Below are 27,238 nucleotides of genomic sequence, written 5' to 3' on the forward strand. Positions count from 1 at the left end.
CTTCAGACATTCATTGCACAAGTTATTTATTGAACTTACATTCTGGAGACCATGCTCCTTAATAAGCAATAAACATTCCCTGGGGAGAATTTACACTGTCCTGATACAACTCACATTCTAGGCCACTGGAACACTGGTGTATTTTCTCCTCCTGAATGTCCACTTTGTGTGTACTTTAATAAACTATCTCAAATTATTTTGGGGATGTGATATGATATAAATAAATGAAATAAACTAGAAGACATAAAGTTATTAAAACCAGGCTAGAGTAATAAAAAATAATAAATATAGTAAGGTATATGGTTAATTGCCTAAACTAGAAAGACACATATTTATATCAAATTTTAAAAACTTGACTTAGAAATTAAATTAATAAATACCTGGGAAAATTAAGTGCCTAAAAAGTCTTTAAGTCAAAGTTAAAGGTGCCTCTTTTTTTTTTTAGCATTTGAATGTAAAAGGTTAGAAAATATCTTCTTTCCCCAAAAACACAATAGATTTTTACATATTCTACCTCAATTATAGATTTTTTTCAGTATTTCAGATGCACAAAGGGTCAGATAGACTCATCTTCCCACAGAAACTGTTCTAGCAATGAAATCTAGACATTAAGACAGAATTACAAAATACACAAATAAGATTCTGAAGTGATAAACAGGTCAAACAACACAATGATTTTTGGTTTTTTTTGAGTTGGGCAACGTAAAATTGTTGTCAGTGTACCAACTAAATTATGAATAACTCCTCCGCAGGTCTGAGGATATGGGGGACTGCAATCATCACTACCAATTTGCACGTTCATTTCTCTTTTACAGAAATGCAATAGCAACAGCACCTTACCTAGCTGTCCATTTGACTATCCATCCATCCATCCATCCATCCATCCATCCATCCATCCATCCATCCATCCATCCAATCATCTATCCAACCATAAACCCATCCCCATCCATCCATCCATCCATCCACACACCCTTGTTTCTGTGAAGAGATTCAGACAGGAGGAAAAGCTGGCTAAAATATAGCACTCTCCATATTTTCAATAGAAAGCCTCAAATAGAAATCTATAAAAAAAATCAATTTTTTACATTTCTAAGAAATAGTTACAATAAATTAAATTATAGGTACTTTTAAGACATGGGAAGGTGTCCAAGAAAGAGTGAAATTCACTTCAACAAATACTCATGAGTACTTACAATGCACTAAGTGTTTTGGAAAATACAAATATGAGTAAGAAGTAGTCCCTATCCTTCAGATATTTACAATCTACAGGCCAAGTGGGGAACCCATATAGTTCATGCACAACCAATATAAAATGTGATCATTAGGTATGAAATGTTATGTCTGGGATACAAATCCATCCAGCCTCCTGAACACACAGTATCATTTTCTCCACATCTACTACTTGTTCCCCTAAACCAAGTCTCCAGCAGCTCTTGCTCTGACCACTGTAAGTTGCCTTCTGATCACATTCATTGCTTCTTTCCTCTCTGTTTTCAACCCACACTCCACACTGTAGCTGGAGTTATATTTTAGCCAGATCGTGTTACAGCCCTGCTTTAAAACCTCATAGGACTTATTCCATACAAAATAGAATCTAACATTTTTATCATGGTCTTCAAGGACCCCCATTTCTAGACTCTACCCATCTCTGGGACCTCACGTTTTATTACTCTCCCCTTCGATGCACAATGCCATAGTCACCATGGCCTTCACCTTGCTTCTCAAATAATCCAAACTCATTCCCATCTACGGCCTTTGTCCTGGGTGGGGACCTCTCTGGGAAGGCACTTCTGCCAATCCTTGGCAGGACTGGTTGCTTCTTATTTAGATTTCTGCTAAAAAAATTAAATTACTTCTTTAACAAGGCCTTTGTTGGAAAGCACTATATAATTGTCTTTTTTTATGGCTAAAGCAATTATCTTTCTAACTTATTTATATTTTTTCTGTTCCTTATTCAAGCTCCATGGGGAAGGGACCGTATCTGTTTTAGTCACAGTGGTATCCTCAGGGAACTGTACAATGCAGGGTACACAGCAGGTGTTCCAGATTGCATGCCCCGAAGGCGGCCACGGTGAGACTTCCCACCCCACATGCTCACCTAGAATATTGCCACTCTCCCATTAAGAGGGCCGTTGATGATAACTGCATAGAGAAAATGTGGTATATATATAAAGTAGAATATTATTCACCCCTGAAAAAGGGGAGGCACCCTGCTATCTTCCACAACATGGGCGAACCTGGAGGATATCACATCACATCAGGCACAGAAAGACAAATACCACACGATCTCACATTTATATGTGAAACATTTTAAAAGTTAAAGCAGGGAGTAGAATGGTGGTTGCCAGGAAGCTGGAGGGTGGGGGAGAATGGGGAGATGTTGGTTGAAGGGCACAAAACTCAGTTATGAAGGATGAATAAGTTCTGGAAATCTAACACAGAGCTTGGTGATCATAGTCAATAACACTGTATTACATACTTGATATCGCTGAGAGTTGATCCTAAGTGTTCTTAACACACACACGCAGAGACAAAAAATGGTAACTATATGGGGTGATGGATATGTTAATTAGCTTGATTACAGTACTAACTTCACCACAGATAGATAGATAGATAGATAGATGATAGATAGATAGATAGATCACCTTGTACAACACATTAAATATATACAATGTTTACTTGTCAAGTACACTTCAATAAACCTGGGGAAAAAAAGGAAAACAAAAACAGAGTTTAACTCCCTTCCCTTTGAATCTGGTTAGTCTTGCGACTCACCAGTAGCCGAGGGGATGCAGGGACAGTGACAGTGTGGCTCTTGGGAGCCCGGAGCATTTAGCCTCCATCTTGCTAGCCTGAATATTCACTCTTGATGTTTTTAGCTGTCCCAGGTTGGCATCATGACCCCACTGAGGCCATCACAGGTACAGCGTAGGGAGCCCACACTAGCGAGGCCGCGGGAGGGACCTCGGGCCTGCGTGGGGGAAGAGAGGGTCACGCACCGACGTCTCCCAGCTGCCTCAGTCTCCAGCCACCATCTGGCTGCAGCCTGGGGACACACGCTGAGAGAATACTGCCCAGCCAACCAAGCCTTGCCTGAATCCCTGCCCCATGGAAACCCTGAGTGACGATACGACATTGCTTTACACCACTAAGAAGTCTTAGGGCGATTTGCTACCCAGCAAGCGTGAACAGTAGATGCTGAATAAATATCTGATGAATAAACGGACGTTGAAATGAACGGACGTGTGGAGCAGAGGCTGATGAGTCAGGTGAAGACGGGTCAGGTGAAGACTGCAGGAATCCAGGAGGCATGGCCTTCTGCACAAACAGCCACGGTACACTGTGTGAAGTGGCACAACTGGGCATGAGGAAACCACCAGGGTAAAACAGAAGAAAGAGCCACTAGTCTCGCCTACTGGGCTTGAGGAAGGGTTCCCATGCAGAGTAACAATAAAGTTGGACCTTGAGTGATAACTCGGGGTTTTCTAGGTGGAGAAAAAGGACATTCCAGCCAGAGGAAGCTGCAAGAGCATCAATGCAGAATGCAAGGAGAATTCTGCTTCTTTCTTCTTTCTTTTAAAAAGTGATTGGAAAGGCAATGATATATGCACTCTTGTACTCTATATCTCAATAGCGTTAAAGCAGTCAATATATTCTTACTTCTAGAGAAAGCTCCTGTTTTTTCTTATCCTAAACATATTATCAGAAAAGAAAGCAAAAGTATAAAATGCAATGTAAAAAGTAAAAATGCAATGATACTGCCATTTTCTAAAATTGCATTAATTTTTTTTTCTTTAATTTTGAGTGACAGTAGGAATCGGGGTATGGACAAATGCATGTGGTATTTGGGGGCTTGATTGAGAAATGCTGCATAACCAAAATAAAGTGCTGTGAGCAGATACTCTCTGTAAATAAGCCCATTTGTGTGAGGTAAGGATATGGATTCATTTACCCAGTTCTAACAAGGACCTGGTGTGAAGTGAATTCCAATCCCCAGCACACTCGGATGCATTAACCAGCTTTCCCCTGCCAAAATCATAACACTGCCAAAATATATATTTTTTAATGGCTTTACCTTTTATAACTCACTAAAACCAAATCTGAAATATGGATTTAAGAGCCACGTGGTCATCTGCAAAATTTAGTTGATACTACTTTTAGAAACAATTTGGCAGCAGTTTGTTTAAAATAATATTGGGGCGGAATTTATTTAAGGTGGCTTAAATAACCAACAACACAGTTGATCGGTCTCAAAAAGAAAGGTCTGTGCGTAGCTTTCTTTTTAGCCCCAGTCTTGTTACTCTTAAGGTGTGTTAAGAAACACAATGGAAAATGTTAATTAATATTACAAATAGTAATAACAGCATATCAGGAATTTTTTTCTGAGTGCCTATGTAGAAGACATTATAGGGGATGCTTAACACAAACATTATTTTTATCTTTCCAACTAAAATCCACTGAGATAAAAAGGGATCTCTCAGAATTGAGATAAAAGGGAAGGGAGAGAGCTGAAAATAATTTGTTCAAAGGAAATCTTCAGTTTCTCTGCCTGTCTGGGAAGATGAGTTTCTTTAGCACACCTCTTGCTAAGAGCATGCACCATGCAAATGCCACCCACCAACCTGCAAGTTGAGGATTCCTGGCCCCATTTTACAAATAAGGAAGCCAAGACTCGGGGATTACGTAACTTGTCTAACACCGACTAGGTGGCAGGTGGCAGAGCCAAGATCTGACCCACGTCTTTCTGACTCCGATGCTTTGCTCTTTTCCGTGTGCTAAAATTAAATAAAGAAGCAAATAAAACTCGCATTTAACTTCATCTGACACAGTGAATAATGTGCATAGCAATTAGTATACTGCATGCCAATTAGACATAAATAATTCATGTAAATGATGATACAAATACCCACACGGAAAGTGAAGCTGTCTGGTGGTTAATAGCGGAAGATTTGTCGGTGTGTGTCGGTGGGAGAGAGTGAGGCAATCCAGAGAGGAGGTGATTATCACCCCTTTCATAAGCCTCACCCCAAACCAAAAGGCTGGGATTTCACTGGCTCTTCCCTTAATTACCTTCACTCTTAAATCCTTAGGTTCATCTTCTTACGGGGTATGGGAGCTACGGGGCAAATGTACCTTGTTCTCTTCTCTTCCCAGCTGGAAGCGTGAGAGAAATGAAGACACAGGCTGGAGAACCCAGATAGGGACGGAGGCTGTTCTCTACCCTCTGGGACACTTGCATATTTACCCAGGCCTCTCAGTCCCCTTTTACGAAAAATGACTTTTCTCCAATGTTCATTTCCTTTGAAGGAAAAGGACGGTTTCCTACCTAGGAAAGAACTCAAGTCAGACTTTCTCATTTTTCTGATCATCTATGAACGTTGCCACTGACATCATTGCAATACAGGAACAAGCACCCAGTTTTGCTTCTTGTTGATGCGATCCTTTCTGTTTGGGTGGCATGTTCTCTACTCTGTCTTTGCTCTACTTTCCATCCCGTCCTTTGGGATGCCCGTCCTTATGGAGCTGCTCTTCTGTTCCCCATGGGTGAGACAGTTTGTCTTCTCTGCTTCTCACTGGCTTTTATGCACCTCTATTACATACAGGACAGCGATGTCCAGTGTCCTCCTCCAGTCCTGGTTTACCTGGGCTGTCTTGGAGGTAATTCCTAAGTGCCTAAGAGTGGCCTCCCTTCCCTTCTAAAATGCCCCGATTTGTAGAATAAATTATATAGTCACCTTAATCATAAAGTCTATCCCATTGTCAATGATGGCTTTGTTTTCCACATTCTAAACAGACTATGGGCTTTTTGAGGACTCTTGATGTTTCCTATGCATCTCTGTATTCCCAGTGCTGGGCACAGTACCCAGCGCTGAGTAACGAAATGACAAATCAGTGGACAGCATCATCTACTGTCCCTTCAGACAGGAGGCAGGGACATCAATCTATCTGGTTCCTAAAAATGGCAGCAACAAACATACTAAATAAAATTCTTCCTGTGCTTCATGGCTGGGCGTGGTGGCTCATTCCTGTAATCTCAGCACTTTGGGAGGCCAAGGCACGAGGATCGCTTGAAGCGGGAGTTTGAGACTACCCTGGGCAACATAGCGAAATCCCATCTCTACAAAAACTAATAAAAAAAAGAAATTAGCCAGGCGTAGTGGCATGTGCCTATTGTACCAGCTACTTAGGAGGCTAAGGTGGGAAGATCGCTTGAGCCCAGGGTTTGGCAATAACAGTCAGCTATGGTTGCACCACTGCATTCTAGCCTTGGTGACAGGAAAAGAAAAGTAGACTCCTCTGGGCTAAGAAGGGAGCCAAGAAGTGTACAGGAAAAGGAAGGGGATGGAGATAAAAACTGTTTGGCAAAGGAATCCCTGTTCTTCATCTAAGAGCTTGTGCAAAGGGGAAGTGCCACCTAACAGATGTGCTGGATAGTGACAGAGTTTCTAGACACATCTTTATCAAAGAGAGGCTCCGGCCACTAGGGGTGGCAACGGCTGAGATGCCAAGTGGTCCCGGCTCTGACAGAACCACCCTGGTTACTGGCAAAAGTTTACTGAATGCTGCACAAAAGGCAAAAGTGACCAGTGGGGTGCATTTCTGGAACTCTTAAACTCCTATAGGGAGCTACTCAATCAAGGTGAGATGAATGTAAAATTATATGTAATTTTCTAAAAATTAAAAGTATATTAGTGATGTATGTGGAAGCTTGGAAACAATTAAAATAAATTAAGATAGAATTTATATACAGTATAATTCATCCTTTTTGGTGTTCAGTTCTGCAAGTTTTAACAAATGAATGCAGGCATGTGACCGCTCTCATAATCAAGAGCTAGAGCAGTTCCCTCACCCCCCAAAGCTCCTCTTGGCCCCCATAGTCAATCTCTTCACCTACTCCCGGTTTCTGGCAAGCAGTGATCACTGTATTCCTTCCCTAAAGCTGTGCCTTTTCAAGAATGTCCTATGAATGAAATCATCTAGTATGTAATGCTCACTGCATTTTAAAGCAAGCTTCTATCTATATGCAAGAAATACATTAGGAATTGGGTAATACATTTTAAAAACATTGCCTGGATTATGGCCATTAATATTAATATTTGGGAAAAAAAACTCTTTACCCTTTCTTTCTTTAAAAAGCATTTAAATTTCTATAGTATTAAATGCTGCGTAGAACATTTGAAACAATTTTAATGTGTTAATTAGAAGTAATGAGCCATTCTTTGACTTTCTTCTGAACTGAAGTTATTGCAATAAAATATTTACTATTATAAGCAATAGCATTCAAATGAAGGGTCCCATTTTTTAAAAAAAAAAATAATTGGCTAATGCATTTTAAGTACCACTAAGTGATAAAGATAAGCGAAGCATTCTTTAAAATATACCAACTGGCTCTTTCTTCTCACAAACCATGTCTGCTCACATTCTCAAGGGTCTTTTTCAATTATTACTCTGCTTAAAGGAGACAAAAGATCCAGTTTTAATTTGTCTTTTTTTGAGAATAGGTGGATTCAAGTGGACAAACGGAATAGCACAAAAACACTGACACGTGGCGTGCTCAAAACGGCCAGACATTTCATAAAACCTGCTTCCTGCAGAGAGGAAACAAACACGACTTTACCCAATAATGCGTGATATATATGTCAAAAAAAAAATTTACTCAATATTGAATGCTAATTATTTTGAAGTTTAGAATATTTGAGCATCAGGGTGACTTAAGTTGACCTTAATGAATCCATTGTTAAATGAAATTGTGAAACAGGCCTCTCTACTCATAACACGAGTGTCCATGAGCTTCAGAGGTGAGCTGTATACCCTCTTAAATTAATGATATCTACCCTCCTAGACAACTGTCCCCTCTGTCATGGGTCAGCTACCATCTCCAAGTTCATGACACCAGAATCTCTATCTGTAGCTTGGGGCTTTCTCCTAAGTTCCAGATTCAGATAGTCGAGCTCTGTATGCACAGATATGTCCAGTTGCTTTTGTAACAGGTACCTTAAATGGAACCAAACACAAACTTGAACTCACCATCTTTGCCCTCAGGTCTGCCCCCTTCCCTGAGGCTCTCTGTCACACTGAATAGGGCTACTCCCGATACCTAAGCTAAACATCAAGGCTCCATCCTTGACTTCCATCTTCTCTTCCGTGGTGAATCTAATCAATTATTAGATTTTATTGATTGGACATCTTCTCAAGCTTCTAGAGACTTCCATTCGTTCCCACTGCCATACTCAGGTTGGTGGATTGCTGCTAACTGGGGGTCTTGCCTCCAGTCCTACCACCACTCCAACCCATGGCAGGTACCATTGTCCTTTGTTAAACATAAGTTTCACCTTGTAACTTTGCTACTTTTATTCCATCCTGTGGCACCCCAGTACCCATGGTTAAAAGCCCAAACTCCTTAATTTGGCTTATGATGTCATTGACAGTAAGATCCCCACTCACCTCTCCAACCTGACTTTCTCTGCACCCCACCCTTCCATGGCACTTCACACTGGAAGTGAACTGAACACTGAATTACTCAATACCCACTATGGTCTGAATGTGCCCGTCCACTATTCAAGCTGAAACTCAGTCCCCTTTGCGGAGGTAATAGGAGGTGGGGCCCTTTGGGAAGGGATTAAGTCATGCTGGTATAAGATTGTGACCTCATAAAAGAGGTTGAAGGGAGCTGCTGGCCCCTTTGGCCATGTGAGGATGGGGCAAAAAGGCTGTGGAGCCTTTTTGGAGCAGAGAATGAGGCATCATGAGACACCAAACCTATTGGTGTCTTGGTCTTTGACTTCTTAGCCTCCAAAACTGTCAGAGATAAATTTCTATTACTTATAAATTTCCCAGTCTGTGCTGATAACTAGAATCTATTTAGAACTCAGGAAAACCAGCAAGAAAAAATCAAACAACCCTATCAAAAAGTGGGCAAAGGACATGAACAGAAACTTCTCAAAAGAAGACAGAATAATGGCCAACAAACATATGAAAAAATGTTCAACATCTCTAATCATCAGGGAAATGCAAATCAAAACCACAATGAGATATCACTTAACTCCAGTGAGAAGGGCCTTTATCAAAAAGTCCCCAAACAACAAATGCTGGAATGGACACGGAGAGATAGGAACACTCCTACACTGCTGGTGGGACTGCAAACTAGTTCAACCTCTGTGGAAAGCAATATGGAGATACCTCAACGCGATACAAGTAGATCTACCATTTGATCCAGCAATCCCACTACTGGGCATCTACCCAAAAGATCAAAAGTCCCTTTATGAAAAAGACAGCTGCACTCGAATGTTTATAGCAGCACAATTCACAATTGCAAAGCTGTGGAAATAACCCAAGTGCCCATCAATTCATGAGTGGATTAATAAAATGTGGTATATGTATACCATGGAGTACTACTCAGCTTTAAGAAACAATGGTGATGTAGCACCTCTTGTATATTCCTGGATAGAGCTGGAACCCATTCTACTAAGTGAAGTATCTCAAGAGTGGAAAAACAGGCACCACATGTACTCACCAGCAAACTGGTATTAACAGATCAACACCTAAGTGGACATAGAGGAGTAACATTTATCGGGTGTCCAGAGGGTGGGAGGGGGGAGGAGGGGATGGGTATATACAACCACAATGAGTGAGATGTGCAATGTTTGGGGGATGGACATGCTTGAAGCTCTTACTCAAGGAGGGTGGGGGACATGGGCAATATATATAACCTTAACACTTGTACCCCCATAATACGCTAAAATGAAAAAAAATAAACATAAAAATAAATTGCCCAGTCTGTGGAATTTTGTTGTAGCAGCCAGAAGAGACTCACACAACACCCATGCCATGCTTTGCCTCCGTGCCTTTGCACATTTTGTTCCTTCTGCTTTGAGCATTCTCCTCCAGGGAAATCCTTGGTTATCTCTCTACAGTCTTGCTACAGACATTCCACTATCCAGAAAGCCTGCTCTGAGCCTCAATTTGGAGATGGAGCCTTCTCAAGTGATTCCTGAACACCTTGTACTTTGTCATTCAGTTTTATTGTACCTGCCCTATGTTACCTGTCTGTACACCCTGAAAAACTATAAAGAATGGGATGGGCTTCTCTAGTAAAAAAAAAAAATACCTAGTGCCTAGCAGCTAGTAGGTACCCAAAGTATTTTCAAATGAATGAATGAGAACTTAATTTTCAGAGCCCAGGAATCACTGTTTGTGCAATAAGCCCTCACCATCTATTCAGAACAGGGTTTTTAAGACCTCTGTTGGCAGTAGTCCATTCACTACCTTAGCTTGAAATGCTCTCAGTACTTTAAAGCAGCAACCCTCATTTCTTCAAAACTACTCTGTAATTTAGTTGTCTCACCGACTTAGATCCATGTTACTATGGCTGGTTCATAATTGCAAAGCTGTTATCGCGCTGATACAAAAACTTCTATAAACCAAGGAGATTACAATCATTTAAATGTATTATATGGTTTACATAGTAGCCATATTAATTTATATGATTCTTAAAAAGACATATTTAATCCTTTCATTATTTTTTTTCTGATTTAAGCCTCAAATGATAGGATATATAACAGAATATTGATGCAATCAAAATGTATTTGCTACCAATAGCCCCTATGCTTGGCTACAGAAAATTTCTCTATTTATCGTAAGTTTTTAATTCACTGAGAAGCCCAAATTCACCTAACGAAACGAACACACAAAAATATCAAATAGATTTCAAATCTTGTCATAAATACTTTCTCAAAAATTTTTGTCTTCTATCCTCAAAGGCATCAATGAATTCATTTGTCCCCCCAAATGAGACTGAATCTTCATTTTTCAGGTTGGAACAATCCATGATCAAAGAAACACAATAAACCTACTATTAAGATTTAACATGTTTCCCTGATTTGGCTAAAGCCTGCAGACCAACCCAAGAGGGACAGCTATAGAGCTTCCATTGCCAAGTGATGGCTGCAGCACACTTCAATTTACCATGAACTTGGAGAAGACTCAAGCCTGCAACTTGTTCAATAATTGCCTCTAGCAGCCTTCTCCCTAAGCTTCAAGACTCTGGCTCATCAGTATTTTTCCTGTCCAAAGAGATAAAAGCAAACCACAGATCTAGGAAGGACTGCAGCACTGTGTACCCTTGTTCTCAAATATATTCCCTCTTTATAACCACGTCTTCATATCTGACAGTTACTGTGTTAATCCATAGGTGAGATGTTAGAAATGTAATATACAATAGTAGAGGGTCAGTAGGTCTGAAAGGGGCGGAGAACTAACTTTTATTGTCATGAGACACTATTGGAGTAGCAACCATTTTCCCTCTCTCTCCTTTAAACACAGACTCCCAATTTTTCCTTGGGTGATATTTTCATCTAGAAAAAACATTCTATTTCCCAGCCTTTTCTTGCAGGATAGTGTGGCCAGAGAACTACTGTCTGATCAGTAAGGTGTAAGGGAAAATTTTGTGTGGGTTTTCTGAGAAGTCGCTTAAAAGGGAGGAAGCGTATCTCTATGTCTACCTTCCTTCTTGCTGTTGCCTGGGAGTTCGCTAAGAGGCTGAGGCTCATGCCTCCATTGAGTTCAGGAAGTGAGGGTGTCTGTGGGCAGCAGGATAGCAGAGGCCTCATCCCTAAGGACTGTGGAATTCAGGTAGCCTCAAATACCCACCTTCAGAGTGACGAAGCAACCAATGAATGCCCAACCAACAAGTAAAAACCTTCTTTTGCAGCCACTTTTTTTTTTCCCAAAGGGTTGACATAATTTTTTTTTTTTTTGTAATCAGTCAGATAGTAAATATTTTACGTTCTTCAGATCATATACTGTTTGTTACAACTACTTTTTTTTTCTTTCCTCATATTATAGGGGTACAAATATTGCACTTTTACTTTCAACATTTTATGTGCAATATGACCTCATTCTTACTGATCAGTATATCAACAAATATCTGGCAGTATGTTTTCTTTTCTTTTTTTTTTTTTTATAGCAACTATGTAAGGAATGGAATTATTGTCTCTATTTTATGGACAAGGAAACTAAGGTTCAGAGATAGGACATAACTGACCTAATGACACCAAAGGAGTAAGTGGCCAAGTCAGAGATCCTCAGTGGATCCTGGAACTTAAGCACTTCCCTCACTCTGGGAGGCCGAGGCGGGCAGATTGCTCGAGGTCAGGAGTTCAAGACCAGCCTGAGCAAGAGCGAGACCCCGTCTCTACTAAAAATAGAAAGAAAACTAACTGGCCAACTAATATATAGAGAAAATATTCGCCAGGCATGGTGGCGCATGCCTGTAGTCCCAGCTACCTGGGAGGCTGAGGCAGGAGGATTGCTTGAGCCCAGGAGTTGGAGGTTGCTGTGAGCGAGGCTGATGCCATGGCACTAACTCTAGCCTGGGCAACAAAGTGCGACTCTGTCTCAAAAAAAAACACCCCAAACACTTCCCTGCATCATCACTGCAAAATGAGTGGGTAAACCTCTCTTTGTGTGCCTTTAGCTAAATCTCTTAATCTTTTTATCCTCTCTTTAAAATTAAGATTAAAAAAACCTCTGCCTACTGTAGGCACTACTGTGAGGACGAACGGGTTTACTATTGTGCAAAGCATTGAAATCCTTGGGAAATAATCACTATTTAATTTATGTATATAATTAAAACTACTTAAATTATTTTTTGATCACAAAAAAAGTCAGCAGTTCAGCAGGAAAACTTAACTCCCAGCATTGCCAAAATTAACTAGTCTGTGCTACGAATCTATACTTGTTTAAACTGGCTTACAAAATCAAACTCCAATTACTAATGAACCTCCAGTTCCAGAAATCTATTCTGTGAGGACCGGAATTTGGCTGGATTGTGTGTAACCACTCAGTTCACAGTTCTGCTCTGTTATGCTGCCGTACCTGCCTTTAAATGAAGATGTTTCCTGTTAAATACTGGAGTGATTGCAGATTGTGTTGTCTTAACCAACTCACATAAAAGCATCTTTGGAACTATAATTTAAAGCACTTTATTATGGTTGTTTGCAATATGACTTTGAGATTTTAGAAAAGCAAATCCGCATTCCTTGGCCTAAGGTTTTCTTGTTTTTTTTTTTTTTCCTCTCTTTTCCAAAAGCAATGATTTGGATTTCATGACTTCAAAAGCTAAGACCATCTCTAAGATTTTGGGCTCCTTATAGGAAATGTGGCACTCATGAAGCTTACTTAGTAGCTATGTCCTAGAGTCAAACAGTCATGAATTCAAATCCTGCCTAAGTGACTTTAGGCAAATTACATAATCCTTTTAAATTTTTCCCATTAGTTGCAGAGATATCTGAAGGAAAGAATTCACACAGTGCTCTGTATTAAATGTCCTATTGCTGTTATAACAAATTGCCACAAACCAAGCGTGTGAATTTATTCTTTTATAGTTCTTGAGGTCAGATGTCCTGCTTTCCTCTTCTTCTTTCAAGGGGTCAGGTGATTACTTTAGGTCCCTCCAGGTAATCCAGGATGATCACCGTGTTTTAAAGTCAACTGATTAGCAGCCTTAATTCCAACTTCAACTTTAATTACCTTTTGCCATGTAATGTAACATAGTCAAAGGTTTTGAGGATAAAGGCATCGACCCTTTGGGGCTGTTATTTTGTTTATCACAAGCTCTGAGCATAATACCTTGCAACACATACTCAATAAATATTCATAATAAATTACAATAAATAAATAGTAATGATAGCCAACACTTGTGCTTAGTCTCTAGCAGGCATGGATCTAAGGGCTTTATTAATAATTTATGTATTTCATCCATACAATAATCCTCTTAACCATTAGGCACGGACTATTATTATCATGCCACTAACAGAGGAAGAAATGAGGCACAGCAAGATTAGGTCACTCCATTGAGCAAGTAAAAGGCAAAAAGAAGATTTGAACTCAGGCACTGTAGCTTTAGAATCTGTGCTTTTAACTAAACCCGGTTCTGCTTCTTCATTTCCGTTTTATCATAATAACCAGATGACCAGGAGAGTCTCGGCATAAACTTGGCATAAACCAGTAATGCCAAATGATTTCAGCATAGGGTAGGTAATAGCAATACCGGTATTTCTTTGGCATGTGCTGTCATTATATATCATCTTCTCTTCTTTGTCCTGTGGCCTGCATCTAGTCCTGACATTCCTTTATTGTTCTGGTTGCACCTTGCCAGGGCATTGAGGATCAAAATCCTTGCTAAAAGAAAGTATTCTATGTGGGAAGAAGTTAGGTAGGCATATCTCTAAAATGTCTCGATTTCAAAAATTGATTACTATCATAGTGAGAGTATCACAAAACGAAACTACTATTTGGATTCTTAAAGAGCTCACCTTCTAATGAGACGCTACCTCGTTTCATTGCATATGGAAAACCTACCAGGACATTAGCACCGAGAGTGAGAAGAAAATACCAGATCGCCTTTGTGGAGGATAGAATACCTTTCTCGCTCCTGCACCACCGCATCTCCTTTCTTCCAGGAAGACAGTGCCCTTGGGGAGGCTCTGGGCTTACAATCCAAGCTCACCAGGCTGCCCACCTGCACCTGAACCAACTTCTTCATTGGATTCTTTGAAAAATCTGGGGCAGAGGCTGAAAAGGAAGAAAGACGAGAAAGGATGATTAATGGATCACTTAAAAACATCCTGTAAATTGCAAAGGTCGGCTTTATAACCTTTTCTAAAGTTTGCTTTACACACAAGGTGTCAGTGCTTGATTTACTCAGTTTACTGTATGCCACACACGGGATTGCAATGCTAAAAAAGTAACTCATGCCATTGTGGTTTCAGGGAGGTTCTAAATCATGAGATAATTACTTCACACAGGAATTTTTAGCTTACTGTGAAAATTTAAAGTAGCTTTCAATCAGGAGTTTATTAAACAGAAGGAAAACATTTAGCATAGAATGTTTTTTAAAGTTGTTTTCAGGAACACAGGGATAAGGTTGGTCTCTCTTGTTGACCTCTAGGTCCCAGCACTTGGTGCAGTGCCTGGCATTCAACAGGGGCTGAGCAAATGCTCTTAGAATGGAGGATGAGTATTAAATTAATATTCACATCCATAAAATGTATCAAGTTCTATTATACAATTTTCGTATTGTTGAGTCTGAATTTCCAAGCGAGGGAAAAGTAATATAATGTGCATATTACATTAAGTGCTATAATATTACATTAAATGTTATAAAATGTAGTAAACATTATGTTTGCTGATAATGCATGGGATGTCAATCCTGAAACCACATCTGAAAATTCCAGATACATAATAATGTGCCACTTGAATGAAATGATATGTTAATCAGAAAATCACTCTTCCTTTCACTACAACTGTGGAAAAAAAGGGAAAGAACCTAGTACATTTCCCAAATATCTAAAGGTGTGTCTAATGGCAAATCATAATGAATATAATTATATTTTTTTGATTAGTGGAGATCTTAAAGTGCATGATATTACAGGATTATATATATGACCGTGGTAAAGAAGACATATTTTCCAGAGGTTGTTGGTCTTAAAAATTGAAATCTTGAAAGAAACATTTTTACTAAAACAAAAAACTTGTGAGTATTTACATAAAATATATATTTTTTCCATATCTCACAATTTTTCCTACCACAACCCCACGCAGGACTTTAGGTAGGAATGCATCCATTTTTAAACATGAATAAACTACAGCTCATCAGGTTAATTTCCCACAAGGGTCCTACAGTGTTTCAACTTAAGACTTACATGCATACCCCCCATCCTTTGTCAGAATATGCTACTCTGACATGGATAACAATAGCCAGATGTGCAGCTGAAGCTTTACCCCAGGCATCAGCCCTGCTGGTGTAGAGGATTCATTTCTAACTAGCAGGCACCAGAGATGAGAATCCTAGTTTCCATTAAACCGGGGGGGTTTCTCAACCTCTTGACACTTGATATCGGGGTTGGATAATTATTAGTTGTGAGAGGCTGTTTTGTGCATTGTAGGATATTTAGATGCCTTTCTGGCCTCTACCCGCCAGATGCTAATATCACACACAGGTACCCTTCCTCCCTGCCAAGCCCAGTTGTAACAGCAAAAAATATCTCCAGATATCTCCCAATATTCCCTGGGTCAAAAATTCCCTCCAGTTGAGAACTACTGAATTAAATCAAGTAAGGCCTTACAACTTGCTGGCCATATGGATTGGATTAGCAATAGTTACTGACACAAATCAGGCTACCTGGAGCCAATGACATGCAAGACTGAGACTTCCATTTGAGCAATTAAGAAAGACATCTTTCTTCCACTGGACTGACAGTGGTAATAAACTCAACGTGTCGAGAGATCTCAGAGCCTCATGTAAATAGAGCCTGATGATGGTGTGATATTTGAGCCCTGGTTCAAGTTATGCTGAAATCCAAATTCTCCATTTTAATTTTAATTGTCCTCAATCAAGGAATTCCTTCGTTTTTATGTTATGCCATGCTATAGCACTTTGGTTGGATTTTTACTTATTTGCAACTTAAGTGCCCTTCTAGACAGTTGCTCTAAACATGATGGAACATTTTCCTTTTTCTACTACACCTAAAGTGCAAGAAGAAGAAGAAAATAATTTAAAATTTCAAGCAGCGGAGTCTTGGTTAATTCAGGCTTCAGTGTGTCCAATGAGTAGTGCTTCTATCAGGGTTACTGAGGACAAGAGTAACTCCTTTTTAATTAAATATGATTGATTGAAATTTTGGTATTTGTGTATTATTTATTTAATTTTTTGGACCAGCAAGAAAGAATATTAAAACCAATTATTCTTTCACAAGGCATTGTTTAGTTGATATCAATGCCTATTGGAGTTGGATAAGGATATTTTGGTTCAACACTTTTTTTTTTTTTCTACTGTTGATTTATTTCTACCTTTGGGCTTTATTTCTTCTGGCTATAATCGCTGGGTGTTTTTCAGAAATTGTTAAAATGTACACCTTAATTAGAAACTCTGAATGATCATGCTATAATACAGTAGGGGAATCTAATATGAAAAGTAAGTATTTCTGCTTCTAGCAACACTGGGGGATTTAAAGGGGAAAAAAAAAAAAGTAAGAGAACAGAGAAAGTTAATCTTACCAACAACCTTGAGCTCAGCACTAGAGTAGACGAGGCCATGTTTGTTTTCTGCTATGCACTGGAACATACCAGAATCACTCACACTTAGGTTTGATATCGTAAGGGCACCATTTTCTATCTGTATTCTCTCCTAGACGATAACAAAAATGTCTTGCATAAAAACAATTATACCATTTTAGAAGAAAAATGAATACCATTGACTATGATTTCCATCATACCAAACCTTCTGCATTTTGCTCAGAGTATTAGGTAGCCTGACCTAAAATTTAACCCTTTCCTTATTTGAGATGTGAAAGGCTAATTTAACATAGTAGCCACACACTGGGAGTATGGATAAACATTCTTCAGTCCAAAAGTGTACCAGTAAAATAAACAGCAAAGCAAGAGGTAAAATAGGGAGACCATTTCATTTTCTTTCCCTAAGGTCAAAGTTTCAGACTTTAAAAAACGGTAGCACGAGGTTGATTTCTATCTCATCCATTGGAAAGTATTTCACTATTTTTTTTTCCAAATCTGGCAAGTTAAAAACATTATGAATTCTGTGCATTAAAAAGGGTTCTGGGAAACATACTTACTTACTAGGATTTTTAGTAGTATGAAAGGTTATGTACAGAAATTTGAAAGAACATAATTGGCAGTACACAAAGAAAGGGCAAAAATTACACTGCTTGAGAAGAGAAATGATGGGGGAAATAAATACTTACATAACAAGGTAACCAAGTAATACATATATTTATTCTCCTGAGGCCACATCAAGTTGTCAACAGAAAAACTAAATTATAATCTATGTTTGATTAAAGTAAGACCTTCTCTAATTTTAATTCGAAAACACATAGTATGTTCTTTTGCCCACAATCACCTTTTGCCAATGAAATGCAATGCTGAAAAGATCCCCTCATTGGGAGACTGGGTACTTGATTTTACATTTTTCCCCCTGCACCATTCCTTAGATGTAAATGAAAGTATGCAAACTCAATAGTTTGGTACCAGGCACTAAACAAAGCATTTACTTAACACTAAGTGGGAAGAGAGGGGGGTTTAAGCAGGTGCATTTTCTTACCTCTAGCACCAGGGCTTCTCCATTTTTTAACCATCGGTAGGAGGGTTTGGGCTTGCCACTCGCACGGCATTCCCAATAAAGATTGTCTTCCACAGCTATTTCCATATCCTTTATCAGTTGAACCCAATGAGGCTTTGCTTCAATGAAAGAAGAATAACAGGAAGACAAGAAATTCAAAACACCCAGCAAATAAAACATATTTATTATCATATTACCTTATCCAGGTAAGTTATAAATGGACATAAGACTGTAACAGATTAAAGTGAGCATAGGGCTAGAATTATATTTTATTTGCTAAGTATTCACTAAGTGGATGCATGGAACATTTCTAGATTTGAAGATGGATGTAGCAATCTGTCATTTCCTAAGCCAAATTCATTATGCTTTCTCTATTTTCAAAATTCTGGGCACTGTATTATATTTTTCAGATGTCAGTAGATAGGAACGCAGGTACACAACATTGATTTTCTTTCCAAGTGTATTTTTGAATCATGACATCACAATTGATGACAGCTTAGTAAGTGAATGGCAGCATATATTGGTCTTAATTATGAACTAAAAATTAATATCCATAGAAGAGAAACCTTCTATAGCTAAGGAAAAAAATGTTTCCTTCATGTTAGAAATAACTCTTAATTAAATACAAACCAGTTAGCATCTTATGAACCTCTAAGCAAGTTAAAATGAAAGCAGGAAAAGATGGATAAATTGGTTCAACTTGAATCATGATTTTTTTTTTTTAGCAGAAAAAGAAATAACTGATGCAACTTTAAATTATATGTATGCAAATCAGTTGGACTAAATGGATTTATCATTTTCACTGAAGTTTTTAGAAAGGATTTGGAAAATTATTTTACAGATGAAAGCATCATACCACTTACAATGACAGTCACTCAATATACACAGCGTATCTGGCCAAGTCTCAGCTTGCGTTTTAGATCCAAAACTGGGAGGTGAGATGTCTTACTGGCTTCACGTTGCATTATGCATGTGATGTGTGCTGTGGGATCCACATTTGCATCCTCCATATGGAGGAACAGTTTATCTATTTCTATTTAATTGCAACCACAGGAAGATTTGTCTTTCCATTTCTATCTCATAAAATTGCTTTTTATAAATGACACCGAAATGAAAGTATGGCTATTTAGCTTTTACAGAAAACATACAGGTCTAACCTTTATCCTATTTTGGTTTTATGCTATACAAACTACTTGCCCAGTATGAAGGGTACTTCAGTACCAAATCATTTCTCTCTATTTTCTATTGAAACATATTTTCTTTTTTCAGGAATAATCAGTCCGAGATGGAATATGACTGTAAACAGACTCACATGTGGGCCTTTGACTGAGATCTGAGCTTCTGCAAAATTTCCCACAGGCTTCCCATGCTAATATTCTTCTTCTCCAAATAGGAGGATAATTTGCTAGGCTAACCCAATCCTGAGATTATAACTGACACATTAATCATGATTTCCCCTCTTATTCTATTATATGAGACCCAAATATTCTATCAGACCATTTTTTAAATGAAATATTAGAGCAGATAACCATAGGACGGCACAACATTTATTGAATACACTTATCTTAAGCCGGAATTGTTAGTCAACTTTTGCGAAATGCTCTATGCCCTTAATTTCTACTTTATTTCTTAGGTACATATCACATTACCTACATAATGGACTAAAAGCAATAGTCTACCTCCTTTACTAAGTATAGCAGATGCTGTTGGTTTTCTGTTGTGCATTCATTTCCTGTCTTCCCCAGTCCTATAATGACCCCAATTTTTCATTCAGCTATCTTGGCTTCCATCACCTCACATTTTCCATAAAATCCAGGGAAAGTCAGCTTTCCAATGAAAGGCTCTTAAACTGTGCAGCCCAATTTTGCCTTGACAGCGATTGGTTTAGGAATGAACGTGGAGCCAGTAGAATCTAAGGAGGGGATTGCTAGATGTTTTGGAGAAACGAAGGATGAATAACCACCAATGTGCTGGTCACTGCTGGCAGACATTCTGTGATCATAATGGAAGCTGACATGAAGAGCACAGGGCATAGTAGATAAAGGGGAAAAAATAAATCACAGAGAAACTGAGCCAGGGCTTGATGATAAGGTACCCAAATGACAGTTTGGCTTTGGATTTCTCATCGTATGAAGGATACAATTGTTCAATACTAATGCAGGGTTGCTGTTACATAGAGCTAAAAACATTTCTACTGAAATATTGAGACAGCTGGACTATCCTGTGTTTCCTTCTAATGGTCACTTCTTACCCTGGATCAGGCAGTGGTTGCTCAGAAAAGAGGAAGTGAGCCAGGGTATTAAAAAAGGTTACTTGCTTTGTGGGTGCCTTAAATCTGTACAGTCACAGCTCACACCCCCATTTCCATCTGATCCCAGGAACCTGTAGACCTGTAGATCTAGACACCTGGGTAACTTCTGTGCTGCATATTGCAAACTAATCATGTAATAAGATGGGAAAGTTACAAAACAGAAATGGCACATGCCAAACAATGCTTCCATTTTGTTCTGGACAGATCCAAAAATCTTACACACACACACACACACACACACACACATTAATAAATATTAATCGTGTCAGAGGTAATGTACCTGCAGACTTCAAATTTTCCAGGAGGGAGTCATAATAAGCCTTATAATTTTAATATTTGTTTTCCCAAATGTTTTCTTCCCTGCAACATGTATGCATGCTATACAAGTACGCATTGCAAAATGTTTCAATTTCTAGTTTCTTAGATAAATAGAATATAATGTAATTTGCCTTTCACAAAAGTGATCGATTCCTACTTCTTTTATACTATTACAATATTTCTAATGATTAAATTGCAAATACATATTCACTGAGCTTACATCTCTCTATACTTAACAGGTCTCTTTCATATACATATATATATATATATTACTTTTTCTAAACTATGTTTTCATCAAAAACCTAGCTTTTTTTAAATCAAAGGGATTTGAAACAAATTTTGAACAAAAGACAATCTAATTTTCCTATAAATAGACTCTAAATAAAGGTAACATTATTATTTTTTCTTTGCTCAAGTTCAGCAGTACATCAAATAAATGTGATTACAAATTAAAGACAACAAACAGAGTACAGATACATTATTGGAGGAGAGAGAATAACTTCTCGTTTAGAGGAACTAAACAAGAGCCTTGGTTTATATTGTTTGGGTAATACAGTAATTGCAACTTTTCCCAGTAGACGGTTTTTTCTGCTTACTAATGGTAATAAGGAAAGATATAAAACAATCTTTTCTAGAGGAGAGGACAGATAGAAAAGATCTATTCCTAGGAAAATAAAAGAAATATTTCAGTATCATATAAACCATTTTTAAATGCAAAAAGAATACATCCCCTTTGTTGTAAAATGTTATCCCTTTTTAATTTCTTCTGTGATAAGTGTTCATCGCCATTTAACAAAATGTATAACAAACAAGATAGTTGAACGTTGGGATTCTGCTATAATCTCCCACCCCTCAAGCACATTGCATAGATGAGAGATCAAAAGCTAAAACTCCCATCTGTCCCAAGTACATGCTCACCATAGTAAGTGAGACGCCCTCTGGCAACATTTTTCCCTCTTGAATTCTCAGCGATGCATTCGTAGGAACCTGCATCTTCCTGTTGGAAGTTGGGGATTTCAAGCACACCGTTGAACTTCTTTAATTTAATTTTGTTGGGAAATGGCAGTCCATCACTCCTTCTCCAATTAATCTGAGGTATGGGACTAATAAGAAAATTGTCAAATTGTTTGCTGGTATCATGCAATGAATGCCTTTTGGAGTTAGAAAATAAAGCTTTTATTAAGGCAGAAAATAAAAGGCACATATTTTTTAAAAATCACCTGCAGTGGTTGATTACATAAACCTGATGGAAAAAAAAGGTAATTCTTTAGGTTGGTATTTTAACAAAATGAACTGTGCATTTTTCTTGAGCCGATTCGTAATTTAGGGGAAAAATGCCTAATACATATCCACTGTATTAGATTACAACAAATAAACAAGAACAAAATCCCCCACCAATTTAGTTTATTAAATTAAGCAGGCATAGTCATTTTCTCCAATTGTCTTTAAATAAAGTTTTAAACTAAATTTTATATACGCATTTTTACTGCATTTTATTTTTTTCCTTTGTTTCAGAATGAAAGTAAATTTCCGAAAATAAAGAAAGGAGAAGAATCTGTCAAAAAACACCATCTCTTATAGCAACCTAATATTTCAGCAGATAGGACTGAATGTTATAAAACTTACTTTCCAAGGGCAAAACATTCCAATTTCACAGTTGAACCTTTAGCTGCTGGAAGAGTTTCTGGAAACTGAACTTCTATTTTGGGTTCATATTCACCCATCACACCTGTAAATCCACAATACAAAGATAATAGTTTCAGCATTTCCTTTGGAATTGACTCCTTTTTCTTAAATAAAACTTTCTTTTGCTCATTTTGAACCAGCTCCCCTAGTGATTTAAATTACTCACTAGTGCTAACGCAGGTGAAACGTGCAACATCAATAAATATTTAAGAATTTTGGATTTGCTGATTCATAAGTTACCACTTACAGAGCAGTTCCAAGAAAACCACTATGCCTTTTACATTACATAAAATGGGAGGCTTTTGAAATTCTATATTCAATTTGGGCATTCTAGTCAAATGGAATTATATAACATATTATGACTTCCTGAAATTTCCTAAAGAACAAAAATATGGCAGGGAATTTACTTAATGGTACTCTGATAGCACAGATAACAATCTCAAACTTATTAAATGGCTCCCTGGAGTCAAGAAACAGTGACTTAATAAATGGGAAAGGTCAAATTCAATTATAACTGCCTGGAAAATACTTCAATACTTTGTGGTCATGGCATTATGCTATATCAGATGTGGTTTTGAGTAAGTGGGTCAACCACCCAGGCTTACAAATCTGCTTCCTCTGCAACTCACAGACTCTCCATAAACAGCCATCAAGGTGTTGATGAAACAGATTTTTTCTTTAATGCTTTTTTTTTTTTTTTTTTTTAGTGATGCTTTTTGCTTATAACAAAATATCCAGAGCTTTAAAAACCTCCAGCTGGCAAAAGTTAGGACAGGTGACTCCGTGGGAAGGCAACCTGAGCCCCAGGCCGAGAAGGGTCTCGTGGCTGGTTTAATGCTTTGCTGTCACCATCTTGAAATTCTTAATAACTTTTGAACAAAGCAGCTGCTCGTTTTCATCTTGCAATGATCGCTGCAAATTATGAAGCTGGGGCCGGGTAAGGATTAGGAACAAGGACCTGTAGTTTATGGAACAGTTTTCATCACTGTGCTCACAAATATTCTTTGTCCCCCCCCCCCCAAAAAAAATGATGTGGTTAACTCTTCGAGAGATACTTTTCTTTTTTTTCCCCCCGGCGTTTGTTTTTGCTTACGGTGACACCACCGTTGTTTCTACTCCGAATTACGCTTTGAAACATTTCGTACCATCAGAACGCAGCACCAAAGGAGTTGGCGAGCCCAGGACTCTGGCGTTTGTCACCGTACTGGTCACCACACACGTGTAATTTCCCACATCCGACGGCTCCACCTTAGATATATACAGGTGCCCTGTCTCTTGAGAGACAAATCTCCGACTATCTTCTTCAACGAACGTTGGATATTCATTGAAGATCCACGCATATGATAGCTCTAATAAAATTGTTGAAGAGAGAAAGAAGTTCCATTATTAAAAGAAAGTTTTCTATCTATAGTATATTAGAACCATACGAAATCACCTTTACTTCAAAGCACGGCTGCCTGTTTTTGTTGCAGGTCATGGAGACAAGCAGCCACATGAAGCCATACTCTCCTTATTATTCACTTTTTATTACGACGGGGACCAATGTTGATTATCATTCTTGTGGGAACAACATTATTACTGTCATTGTCCCTGCTCCAGACAAGCCTCTTGTCACATCTCCTGACAAGCCTCTCTGGCCCAGGTCTTGCTCGCTTTTAATTTGGATCTCCGGCTTGCACCTTTCTATGATTTTTCAAATTCGCCAACCTATCGTGTCAATTCCTGACACCAAACTTTCCACAACTTTTTAACTTCTCAGGAGTAATGCAAATTTGCTTAAACTGAACATTAGGCCCTTCATGGCTGAGTGGCCAGGGGTGGGGAACCTGTGGCCGTGGGGCCACATGTGACCTTCTGGGGTCCTTGAGTGTGGCCTTTGGACTGAATCCAAACTTTGCAGAACAAATCCTTTTAATAAATGGATTTGTTCTGTGAAGTTTGGATTTGGTCGATAGGCCGTACTTGGGGACCTGAAGGGCTACATGTGGCCTTACTAAGCCCCTGCATAAAGCTTTAGCATCTCAGAAGCCCCAGGAAATTTCTTGCACCTGGGTCTTTGGACACACTGCCCCTGGGGTCTACAACTCCCTCTGTCTCTGTCATCTCTTGTGTTTTCCTCACATTTTCAACACTAAACCCCGTTCTTCTAGATAACTTCCAAATGGTTTTCAAAGCTTGGTTCCAACAGCGGGAATCACCTACTCAGAGAAGTCTTCCTTAATCCTTCCTTAACCTTCCTTAACCTTCCTTAACCTTCCTTCCTTCCTTCCTTCCTTCCTTCCTTCCTTCCTTCCTTCCTTCCTTCCTTCCTTCCTTCCTTCCTTCCTTCCTTCCTTCCTTCCTTCCTTCCTTTTCTGGGTGGATGTTCCTACACAGATCAACTCTAAGCTTATTTCTACTAAAGCACTCACCACTCAGTAAGTGATAATCTATTTACTTGCCTGTCCTCCCACTACTTGGTAAACAATTGATGTTAATTTTTATTTCATCTGCCCTTGCTCTCCTTCAAATTAGCAAAATGAAACATCCGAAGGCATTTAGTATGTTCTCAATAAACATTTATTGAGTTAGTTAAACATAAAATTATGCCACTGACTATGGCCTATGTAAAGTCCAATATGAGAGTTTTCTTGAACTTCAGGGCCAAGGTAAACCGACTTTCTCCAAAGGAACTATCGTTCTTCTCTTTTATGATAATGAGGGCTAAATAATATTATACTCCTTTATTCTAGATGCCCAGGTTGTTCAGAGCCAAGTTGATATTTAAGCATAGCTATCATGGTTGGCTTATTGGCTCCCTTCTTTCCTTAGCCCCATTTTCTTTTACAATTGTATTAATCTTATTGCATTGATTTGTTACTGTGATGCTTTTCTAAAAGAACTTCTGGAAAACATATGGAATCAAAACTAATTTATTGCATGGCAAATTCAAATAGATTTAAGGCATAATTACAATTGTGAAAGGTCTTTCCATTTGGCAAAGGGAACAGCAAAGCAATATGCAAATAACAATGAGATCGTGTGTAAGGACCGAGTGAGAGTTGGCATGGGTTTTAGAGGAAGGACTGGTGACATTCTTTCATGACAGAAGAACAGGCCTTAAAGGACAGAACACTCTGACGAGCAAAGCACTCCAGGTGTAAGACATGGGGAAGGCCTGCAAAGGAAAGAGCACACTAAGTTCCTGGTGGAAATGAAACATGATGACTAACTCCCACTCTGAATGCAAATGCAAAATCTCGATGTTTCCAAAGATTAGCAAGCTTTCTGCCAATTGTACAGGCATTCAGAAACATTGATTTTTCACTTCAAACTGATCTTTAAATCATGCTATCATATCGGCAGAGAGTGTTTCATGAAATTCCAATCAGTCACGTGATAGGTTATGAAATCTAACGTTGTTAGTCAGATTGTATAGAAAAAAATGCATCTCAAACATTCGGTCTGCAGTTAGCCTCATGCAAGATCTGATGACAATTTTCCCTTATAATAATACTGAATAAACCATTGCGGAAAATAAGGCTAGTAAGGTAGGTTGAATTCGTTTTGCAGTTGTTAAAACTGGCAGCTGTTGTAGTAATAGCCCTTTGGAGTCTTCCTGATGGTCTTCCCAATCTCTGCAACCTCCGGTTGCTTTATTTTCCAGAGTGTTCTGCACATGAAATTAACAAGGTTGTCTTTCTCCCTTTATCCAGCCAGATTTCCATTGCCCCCAAATATAGAAGACCTTAGCTGTCCATTAGGAATAAGAAGTCAATGTTATTATACCAGTTATACTAAAATGAGAATGGCTGATAGAAAGACCTCCAATTCAGAATCAGGAAACCTAAGATCTAGTAAATTCATGCAAGAGAATACTATATGGCAATGAGAATGTATGAACAATAACTCCATGTGACACTTGGAATAAATATCAAAAATGTAATTTTGATTAAAAATTTTTAACCCAAAATAATATTTGTATGACTCCATAATCTCTCTTTTAACCCTAAAGTTAATATCGTTAATACGTAAAATGCTATTATGATATTGTTATAGAGATACTGCATTGGCTTTGCCTATATGACAGAGTAACTAATTGACTATTAGGAGAAGTAAAGGAAAAAATTTAAGATTAAAATTATTTTAAAGCTGCTCCCCAAATGAACATGAAGTGAGTATGTATGAATTAAGGTGTGCACTGTGGTGGACATGGAGGTGTCCTACTTAGTTGGGTGTCACTTCAAGAGAACCTACTGAACAGACCACAGCTGACCCATGGCCTCTACCTGCTGCCCCTTGGGCACTGTAGCTGTGCTCCCCGGGCTGCTCTTCATTAACTGAATTGGACAGAGGTGCTAACGCTGGCTCACTCCGGCCCGGGATGGATTCCTCTAATGGGCAACTTTGGCTTGGAGACTTCCCATCATCGCAGACCCAGCATTTTCAGAATGGTGTTGTTGCAGCCTGACATTCTTCCTATTCAAGTTTTCCTCCCCTCTCTTTGCTCACAGACTTGGCACCTTCATTGGTCTGAGGTTCTCTCTGTTCATCTCTGCTCCTTCTCCCTTGATCCTTCACAGATACACTTCCCCAATATATATATATATATATATATATATATATATATATATATATATATTCTTTTTTTTTTTTTTTTAAATCTGACCCTTTAATCCCATCTTGGTGTGTGTGTGCTTCTCAGAGAAGCTGAACTAACACAGGGTTGCTGAAATTGAATAACAGACTCTCCCATGCATTTAAAATTGCCCCTTACCTTGGATCTAGAGGAAACCCCCATTTTCACT

The 27,238-nt window shown here is 38.6% G+C and overlaps 1 protein-coding gene across 2 annotated transcripts in view; it reads right to left on the minus strand.

Annotated features, from left to right (window-relative positions):
- The window catches only part of CNTN3 (contactin 3), a 304,606-nt gene that overhangs the window by 67,864 nt on the left and 209,504 nt on the right, over positions 1–27,238 (minus strand). For both annotated transcript variants that reach the window (XM_075998483.1, XM_075998482.1), the window contains exons 6-11: positions 23,597–23,800; positions 22,392–22,494; positions 21,684–21,868; positions 18,119–18,255; positions 17,059–17,188; positions 14,424–14,574 (exon numbers count right to left, since the gene is read on the minus strand). In XM_075998483.1, the coding sequence (XP_075854598.1) occupies positions 14,424–14,574; positions 17,059–17,188; positions 18,119–18,255; positions 21,684–21,868; positions 22,392–22,494; positions 23,597–23,800 (910 nt within the window). The remainder of the gene's footprint in view (positions 1–14,423; positions 14,575–17,058; positions 17,189–18,118; positions 18,256–21,683; positions 21,869–22,391; positions 22,495–23,596; positions 23,801–27,238) is intronic.

This window comes from Microcebus murinus, chromosome 28, assembly GCF_040939455.1.
Source record: "Microcebus murinus isolate Inina chromosome 28, M.murinus_Inina_mat1.0, whole genome shotgun sequence".
Classification (NCBI taxonomy): Eukaryota; Metazoa; Chordata; class Mammalia; order Primates; family Cheirogaleidae; genus Microcebus; species Microcebus murinus.